At 48.0% G+C, this 10,000-nt stretch overlaps 1 protein-coding gene across 1 annotated transcript in view; it reads right to left on the bottom strand.

Annotated features, from left to right (window-relative positions):
• The window catches only part of celsr2 (cadherin, EGF LAG seven-pass G-type receptor 2), a 73,089-nt gene that overhangs the window by 26,463 nt on the left and 36,626 nt on the right, over positions 1-10,000 (bottom strand). The window contains 2 exon segments of the mRNA XM_048254711.1: positions 4,413-4,501; positions 4,910-5,025. Of these exon segments, the coding sequence (XP_048110668.1) occupies positions 4,413-4,501; positions 4,910-5,025 (205 nt within the window).

The following is a 10,000-nucleotide window of genomic DNA, read 5'->3' as shown; positions in this document are numbered from 1 at the left end:
TCCGTCAATAAAGGTCGCGACCCTTTTTCAGCCTGGACCATCTCTCCCGGGGTCAGGAGGCGGCGGCCATCGACCACCACCGCAGGTTAAAGACTCGAGTCAGCGCAACTCAGGAGCAGAAAAGCAGAGGACATGGTGATACCCCCATCTCACTCACACACACAGATATCTTTGGTGTGTATGTATGTATATGTGTGTGTGTGTGTGTGTGTGTGTGTGTGTGTGTCTGCCTTCACACCTACATAAACAAACATGTAAGCATGCAAACACACACGTAGATACACACACACTCTCTCTCTCTCCCTCTCTCTTTCGCACACACACAAACACCCACCACATCCCCCAAAACACACATAGACAAATCCAAAGGCAAGAGAGCAAACAGCACCATCCAGCCCCCTCCGCACCCACAGAGTCAGAGTCACAGGCAAGTGAAAACTAAGGTGTGGTCTCAGGGCCAGGACATAGTTTTAGATGCCTAATGGTGCTGCTGCTTTTGTGTGGCTTATCACTCCTGCACCACTTGCCAATCACAACCTGGGTCATGCAACGTTCTCATACGGTTGTGTGAACTCCAGGAGACTAAGGAGAGTTCAGTGACAGTGTTAAAAAGGTGTGTTAAAAAAACAAAAGATGTTTTGTCTTTTGCCATGCTAGACAAGAATAAAATGTTCCCCAATAGAAGAGGACACAGGAGAGAGAGAGATGACGAGACAAACAGATATGATTGACTCATGTGATTCTCATTCTCATGTGATTCTCATTCTCATGTGATTCAACATTATCAAGAATTAGATTATATATCTGCAAGCGACGGGTGTTGGGTGCAATGAGACAGTTGTCCACACACACACACACACACACACACACACACACACACACACTACAGGGTTAGATCCCTTGTGACTGTTTGGAAATGAGCCAAAGAGGCATCTTCCTCCGCAGGCCATTGCTAATACAACCGGCAAAGGTTTCTCTTCTGTCTGCGTGCCAGACTCTAAAGGCACAAGATAAGCGTGGCGACCTGGTTCTGTCTGAGAAGATACTTAAATTATGCACTTCAGTTTTGTAGTATTTCCTGTGTCTTTAATTAATGCCAAAACATAGCAGAACTAATAGAGAATTTTACACTGATCTGTGACTAATCTCCCCTCATTCAAACGTCAATTAGATAACTATAGACACAGAGAAGCGGTGCTGACGTTTTTTGTCGCCGATGTTCAGCTAAAGTCCACAAGGAAACAGCCTTGTGATACAAAACAAGATGGAACCAAACAACGTCCTCGCTGTTCCAAAACTGTCTATAATGACCTCACGCAACACCCCCCCCAGCCACCACCACTCCCCACCCCACGTTATTCCAATCCAACTCAATCCTCACAATCCCCCTCCGTCAAAAAATCTCTCTGGACACGGTCATTTCCACGGTCATTTCCCCAAAACTAAAAGGTCTGGAAAGGTCCAGAATGGCTCCTGGCCCAGAGCGTTTGGTTTCGCTGCAGTGACCTTGGTGTTTAGCTGTTGAGCGGCGACTCTTTGGCCATCTGACGGCTACTCTGGGACCTCCGTGCCGCCACAGTGACCATCCATCCGCCTGTCTGTACGTCACGGCTGTTGACTGACTGGCGCTGACCCGTGGATAATGCCAGCCAGACATGCCGTCTCAGCCACACAAAGACCCAGCGCTGTCACTGCTGATTGGAGAGCACATATTTGCTCAGGACTACAAACATACCCCCTTCACAACCTCCCGAGCTTCCTCAAACAAGGATGACCGAGGATCATGGGAGTTTGAGTTTTCAGGCGTGACCCTTTGCGGTGACGGGAGGAGCCACCCATAACCTTCAGCAGGCGGGAGACCCGGAATGTTATACGTCCTGTGATTGATGGGCAGGTCTCCATGACGACGCGCACAAGGGTTAGCCCTGCGGTGCCGTCTTTTGGCTAGAAAGCCCCTTTGCCACCCTTCTTCCCTTCTTTCTCCTGGTCTCTCTCTCTCCTCTCTCTCTCTCCTTTCTTTTACACCCCCTCTTTTCCCTTTCCTTTATTTCTCCTCTTTTCATTTCATGCTGCTATTCTGCTCCTGTTCAGCCATGAAACAGAGCGAGAGGGGCGCCACCCCAGGCCTGAGGCTTTCAGGGCCTCGGACCAGCACAAAGCACGCGGTCATTGCCATTCTCCACACCGCACTCGCTCTGCGCCAGAAAGGCACTCTTCAATCTCCAAATGCCTTCCCCGCCGCGAGAGCTCGCCGGCAGGCCGCTGCGAGACCGCAGGGCATTGTGGGACGGCTACTTGGGAGGGGGTGGAGCCAACACTGAAGGATTGCGCTGCAGGAGTTGGACCAATGAGCCTTCAGCCGAGTGAAAGACAGAACTCTGACCAAGGAGGGGAAAGGGTTGTTCACATAAGTTCTTGTCTCAGCCAGCGATGTCCAGTTTTATGTCTTTTTTCTCCCCAACAGTCAAAGTCATCAGCAGCACCCCCTCTGGAGAGCCTCTTTGTCCCCCCGGGTCATCCTACAGTCTTGACTTAATTAACTGAAGTCTAGAGGGTAATTGCATTTTTTCTGAGAGACATTCAGGGCATCTGTAATTAGTAGAGAAAAGATCAAATGAACTTGTTGCCTGACATGTTCCAGAAGCTGCTGGTGACTTTTGATCACCTCTGTCACATGACAGACAAGCAACAACTTGCTGCCTTCTTTTGAAAGCGCTAAAAGGCCCATGTCTTCTCAGCCCACCTCCTTACTTACGAAAGCTACACCCCCACCCCCAACTTAAAGTTGCACAGGCTGTGGAATCTGTCATGGCTGTGTTATCACAGAATATCCACACTCTGGGGGGTTGCCTGGCAACAGCTTTATGATGCAAAGTGACTTCCTGAATGGCCTGAAATGTCACATCCTGTGTGAGAGTGGAGGAGGGAGGGGTGGGAAAGTGCCTAGACTAGGGGGATGGGTGAGTTGGGACCTTTTTGATGGGACTCTTTAAGTCCTGACTGATAGATAGAGAAATAAAAATAGACTTTAACCTCTAGGAAAAAAACACCTCCGTTCAGTGGCCAATTCTCCTTCTATTGAATCACAATGTCTTGCTGGGAAAGTATCCAGTCGCCTGAATCGCACTTTGTTTCATACTTCATCTTTCTCCCTCTCTTTCTCTCCCTTTCTCTCCCCCTCCCTCCCTCCCTCTTCATCACTCTCGGTCTGCATTCCTCTCTGTCTGGACGTCAGCCCGATCGGTCATTCCTTCAGTGCAGACTGGCAAGAGTGACACAGCGGAGAGAGAGAGAGAGAGAGAGAGAGAGAGAGAGTGTGTGAGTTGAGTGTGTGTGTGTGTGTGTATGTGAGAGAGAGAGACAGACAGAGAGGCAGAGAAAGAGAGGAAGGGGGTGCATGCTTGGTAATCATGCCAGTGATTGTGCACCCACACAATCCCTAAAAGGCCTCCAGTACCAATGCCACCCCTCCACCAGCCCCTGAAGAGGGCACACGTTCTTCCACCTGCCTCCTCTCCCTCATCAGAGGTGCTCATGCCCATCACAGTGCAGCAGAGCAGCGCGCACACACACACACACACACACACACACACACACACACACACACACACACACACACACACACACACACACACCTGACTCCCCGTCAGCTTTTACACAGATGGCTGTGCTTGATATGGGTGTGGGGGAGTGTTTGATATGGGTATGGGGTTAGAATTTAATGCTGTTCAACACACATGAGAGTAAGGGGGTAAGGAGATTCTTACCCTTCACTCTACATCCTCAGTGTTCTGGTCTCCTGACAAAGCAAGAACTTTAAAAGGATGTACAAATGAAGCTCTGATGATGTGGTTGTCACTTGTAACGCTATATGTCAAATCTAAAGCTAAGGAACTATTCTTTTATAGAAGTGTGACAATCTAAGGGGTGTTCAAAAGATTTGCAGCATGTTTGGCAGATTTGTGGCAGGTTTCTTTTGACGGGGTTGTAAAAAATGTAGTAGCACAGAGAAGATATACCACAAGGCGTGAGTGAGAAGGAAGATAAAAAGAGAATAAGCAATGAGGAGAAAGGGATGGAACAGCAGAGATAGAGAGAGAGAGAGAGAGAGAGAGAGAGAGAGAGAGAGAGAGAGAGAGAGAGGGCAGGCGCCGACATTCTGTCACAAATGTTCAGGAAGCGTGAACGCTCCCGACAGCACGATGGGGCTGCTCAAGTGCACGGGGACTGCCACAAAAACATCCCTCCATCACGCATCTGTCAGACCATGAAGGCCTCCTGACAGCCATCAGGCCCTCCCTCTCCACTCACGCCGGAGGGGAGACGCTTCAAACACACGGCTGGCTGGAACAGATCAAACCCTTCCACGGCGAACCCGCTGTTTGTGTGTTGTCACCGCCGCGATGTCCTACCTTGTTGTAGTAGTGCACCTGGATCACGTGCCACTGGCCATCGCTCACACCGCCGTGGACGTAAGGGGACACCGTCGTCTTGGTCTCGCCTGCGGAGGTGAGAGGTCAGGAGAGGTCAGTGCTCTTTGCTTAGATTCAATTTCCTTCTTTAGGAGTTAAAAAGAGCCTTCCGTGGCCCCGGGGGTATTTAAGTTGAAATGAACCGCCGAGATTGGGATCAGGCGAGTTACATGATAAAAAGCCCCCGTGTGTCGGTTCAACATAGAGTCGACATGATTGATAGATGGAGCCATTGTGAGCCCGTAAGAGGAGAAGCAGGCTGGTGAAACGGCATCAATGACCATCTTAAAAACAGGAGGCTGAACTCGACACCTAAGTGGCCCTCTCCCATGAGTATTTCATGTGACAGGACACTTCCCACACACTACACCCCCACACACACACACACACACACCACACACACACACATGCCCCCCAACACAAACAGACACACATACCTGCAGAGAACGTCAGCTGGATCTGCTGGTTAACGATCTCCACGGCGATGAAGTCATGCTTTTCATTGAAGCGGCCGTTGTAGAGCAGCAGGCCGTTGGGTTCTCTGGTGGCGAACCTGTGGACAAAGAACAGGTGTTACACTCTGAGGGGGGAGAGACTGGGGAAACTTGAGCAGACATTAAAACATTACATAAAATATGACAGCATTACATAAAACACATTTCTAGAGGTCAAACTGCTCTGTCGAGAAAAGTGTTGCGTGCGAATCTCTGGAGAAAGAGATGAAATGCTTTTCTCATTCTGACGCATCCCTTGGCCTGCATTTCAAAACCTCCAGTCAAAACATGCCCACACGCATCATGCAGCAGGGAGGGCATGGGGGACTTGCGCAGAGCCCCATCTTCATTCTGAATGACTGCGCCACGGCGACAGGCCATCCCATAATGACGACCCCAGAAAACGAGCATTTACTTTTCCAATCGCATCATCATTAGCGTGTGTATTGAGGGATTATGTGGGGAGAGGAGCGAGTGTGCACAAAAGCGAGCGCACACACACACACACACACACCATTAGGCATCAGCTCATCTGGATTAGACACCGTAGGAATGAGATCTGTTTTTGTTCAAGAGGCCAAGACGCTCAAGATAACAAGCTGGAGACTGAAACCCTGAACGACTCTGGCAGAAAAGGCAATAAATGGACTGCGATCCAGCAGAGCCAAACGGAACCGCTATTTGCTCATAACAAGGAACCTTGAGGAGATAGTCTGGGAGAACATGATAATCTTACGGCGGCTGTGTTTGAAATGTTTCAAACTTTTGACAAAAAAGCTTTCCCAAAGTGCATTGCACATCAAACAATGGAGATGATGATTTGTGGGAACACAATGACCAATGATGATGAATTGAGCATGTAAAGTCATTTCTCAACAGAAAATGAGGACACTGTTAGTATACTGCATGAGGAAGAAGATCCATTTTGTTAACACATTTGTCGAAGAACCACTAGACTTACTACAAAAACACAAGGCTGATTTGTCTAAAGACTCATTTCCTAAAGGCAACATTGCAATAAAATATGACTGACTTGTACTATTATTTATGAAGACTAAATTTCTTTGCCTCACACCAACTGAAGTATTTCCAGCTCCTGAGACAATAAAGTCAGGATACATGGGCATTTGGCCGGTGATTTAATCTCCCGTCACACTAAAAAATGGAGCAGGATTGATTGAAAGGTCTAAGAGTCCATTCTCCGTGCTCAGTAGATGCATGTAATCTCTGTCAGCGGACTCCACATGGCTGCGCTCATCATAGCACTTATGTGAGGAGAAGGAGGAAAAAAGAGAAACAAAAAAAACGCCTCAAGGTCTGACTTAACTATGCCAAAGAGGGACTTTAAAAGGCTGACAGGTGCACAGAGAGCACACGTGGAGCCCGATGGCTTGATGGAGAATGTCAAAGCCAACAGAGAGTAGGAAGTAAGGGGAAGGAGAGGAGGAACGGCATCAATTATAGATTAAGTAGATTACACTAGCAAAGCAACGAGCCAATGTGGCTGTACGTGTGTGTGTGTGTGTGGGGGGGGGTTCTGGGGAGTGGAGAGAGGTGCAGCACAGAAAGGTCAGAGACCCACTGCCTGCCAAAGCAGTCCCTGCTGTGTGGTGAGCTCAGTGCAGCAGGCAGATGGGCCTGGTTGGGGATGGAGCTCAGCTCAACCAGGCCACAGCTGAGACGGACGGGTTCAGATGGGCCGCGGGTCTGGCTCACAACCTCATCACATCTGGGCCAGATCTGAGGTGCAGCAAATGGGGGTGAATGGTTGAGGCGAGCGAGTGTGTTTTACATGAACTTTTACATTTGCAAACATTCCAAATTGTTCAATTTAAACCCTTAGTTCAATTTCAGTGTCAATGTGTTTTTCGCTCATAAATATCTCTTCGGGACGCATTTGTGTGTGTTCGCAAATATTCACAATGAACTTCAATCAAACCTTTTTTTTTAATGTTTGTGACCGTTTGTCATTCTGAATTCACCACAGGGCCAGATTAGCATCAAACTGGGCCTGGCTCTGATGTGGAATCCAGTGCTCTCTGCACTCTGAGTTTGTCTTCCAGCAATGAGTTAGACCTTTCAATAATTAATTGTTTCTAAAAGTATCTAAAAGTATTTTTTTTACAATATCCCAATGAATTGGTGACAACAGTGTCAACGTCTGAAAAGACTAACTTGATGTCAACCTACCCACGAGAGAGCACTAGCCCAGAAAGAAAGCAGTTGTTGTAAAAACAACACTGCACACTCCCACACGGCCATTACTGTATAGGTCAGAGAGCAGGGCTAAGGGCACATCCCCCATCCCCCCCCCCCCCTCCCCCGTCTAATAGGCTAGTGCTATCAGACTAACCTCACAGAGGAAGAAAGAGAAACCTATAGAGATAGAATGGAGAGAAGAGAGGGGTGGGGAGCAAAAGAAATGGAGAGCCCTGCCCTGGAGGCGTGTGTGTGTGTGTGTGTGTGTGTGTGTATGAAGATGTGTATATGTTTGTGCATGCATGCATGCATGCATGCATGCGTGTGTGTGTGTGTGTGTGTGTGTGTGTGTGAGTGTGAGAGTTAGTGCATGCATGCGTGTGTGTTTGAGAGCAATAGTGTGTGTGTATGTGTGTGTGTGTGTGTGTCTGCCTCAGTCCCATTACCACACACTTACTCATTTTAACACATCAGTGAGTTACACTGAGCTCTGGCTGCGTTCCAGACCAAGACGAAGGAGGGTCCGTTGGGAACTCCAGGAAACACTAACACAGTCCGACCCGGCCCAACACGACCCAAAACACTCCAGCCCAGCCCAGGCCCACACAAGCCATGCCTGCCGTCAGCAGGAGCATCACATGCACGAGACTATGTGCCTACACACACTCCCTCACACAAACAATGCATGCACAATGTGTTAAAATGAGTGTGAGCGTGTGGTAATGGGACTGAGACAGAGAGGCCGAGACACACACACACACACACACACACACACACACACACACACACACACACAGCCCCACATGAAGATGATAAACTGGAATAAAAATGCTGTCATTTGGCCCAAAGTCTCAGTGCAGACACTTCACAGAAGAGCCAGATGATGCTCTCTACTAAGTAAGTAAATAAATAAATTAATTAATTAATGAATAAATAAATAAATAAATAAATAAATAAATAAATAACCAAACAAACATGCACACACATGACACATGCGCATCTTATATAACCCAGTGCTCTGGTTCCAGCCTTACAGCACTTATGAACCCTCTATGTTTGTTCTCAAATCTTACATGTTTTCACAGCTCCACAGAACATCTGGCAGGCCAGTCAAAACAGAGACTGTGATGTGCAGAGGTGTGTGTGTGTGTGTGTGTGTGGCAGTAGAGAGGAGAGGCATGAACGGGTACATGTGTGAGACATGAACGAGAGCATGTAGACTAAGGAGGTTGCATGAGGATGGTGGTGGCAGACAAGAGAGATATGAGCTGTCCAGAGCTGAATGGACATGTGAGGACTCAGCAAATGGACAGAAGAGGGCAGAGGCCAATGGGACTATGAGAGGATGAGACAGAGCAGAGAGAGAGAGGAGAGAGAGAGAGAGAGAGAGAGAGAGAGAGAGAGAGAGCGTAGAGGATGGTGGAGCGATAGGAGAGGAGCACTGGGATGGAAGGATGGATAGAGGGAGGAGAGAAACAGAGGGGAGAGAGAGAGAGAGTGGAAGAGAGAGGAGGAGTGGGGCTATAGGGCAGAAATGCGGAGATGAAGAGAAGAGGAGGAGAGGAGAGGAGGAGGAAGAAGAGGAGGAGGGGGAGGTAGGGCTTCCATGTTGCCATGGGGCACAGAGGGCCTGACCTGCTTACTGAGGAGAATAATCAGGCACTGCAGGGGAGAGCCAAGGCCCAGACCCACCCCACCAGGACTCACTGAATACCACATGACAGCCGCGTACAGTAGACACTCACATTAATCAGTACTAATGGAACAGAAACACCCCCGCACGGCTCAGCCTCGCCCATTCCCTCCCCGCAGTGGGAACAGTGTTTGGGGATTAGCAGATGAGGAAAATAGGAAATGTTTTTGAGAAAATATTTTCCATAGTATGCTAAATATGGCTCAGGTATACTGTATATATGCAGGGTAGGGCTGCAACTAATCATTATGTTCATAGGTGATTAATCTGACAATTTTCTCGACTAATCGAGAAGTTGTTTGTTAAGTTGTAAAGTAAGTAAGTAAGTAAATAAATAAATAAATAAATAAATAAATAAATAAGTAAGTAAGTAAGTAGAGTAAGTAAAGCTGTTATTCAAAATAATATTCAAGTTTAAGAAGCTGCAATCAAAGAATTTTAGGTATTTTTCTTAAAAATAACAAACTTATTTAAACCGAAAATATTTGCCGATCAATTTCATAGTTGACAACTAATTGATTAATCGATTAATTGTTGCAGCCCTAATGCAGAGCTGTGAAAACTGTGGTTTGATGTAATAAGAGAGACTTTTGAACGGATGGAGCGCAGTGATTCTTTGTGAAATGTATCTGAGGTCAGCCTGAAGCCAGTGATCAATGTAAGGGCCATGTTACGCCCCATGTCTTGCAGCTCCGCTGTGAACAACACATTTGTTTTCCTCCCCTCCCACAAGAAAAATCAATGACATCAATTGGAATGCCGCGAGGTGGCGTTGACATGGTGACGGGGCCACTTCCCCAGCGCTGGGGTGTGAAAAGAGCCGCGTCGGAGGCGCAGGAGGAAACCTGATCAATGTGAGATCGGGTTGCAGGGCCACCCTGCGGCCTCCGAGCTGCACTTTTACTCCCCGTGACTCAAAGGACCTCTGAGGCAGCCGTATAAGATGGAAGGCCTCGGAGGACAGGCGCACACAGAGAGAAAGAGAGAGAGAGGAATAGAAGAGAGATGAGAAGAAAGGGAAAACAGGTCTGAGCAGTTTCTTTCAGGCTCTCTTTTAGCCCCTCGCATCTTACTCACATTTGTTTTCTCTCAGTCTTCCCATCCTGCTCATTGCTCCCTCCATCATTCACTCTGCTGTTGCT

This window comes from Alosa alosa, chromosome 10 (genome assembly GCF_017589495.1).
Source record: "Alosa alosa isolate M-15738 ecotype Scorff River chromosome 10, AALO_Geno_1.1, whole genome shotgun sequence".
NCBI classification, from domain to species: Eukaryota; Metazoa; Chordata; class Actinopteri; order Clupeiformes; family Clupeidae; genus Alosa; species Alosa alosa.
This window is presented reverse-complemented; position numbering and strand designations above follow the sequence as displayed.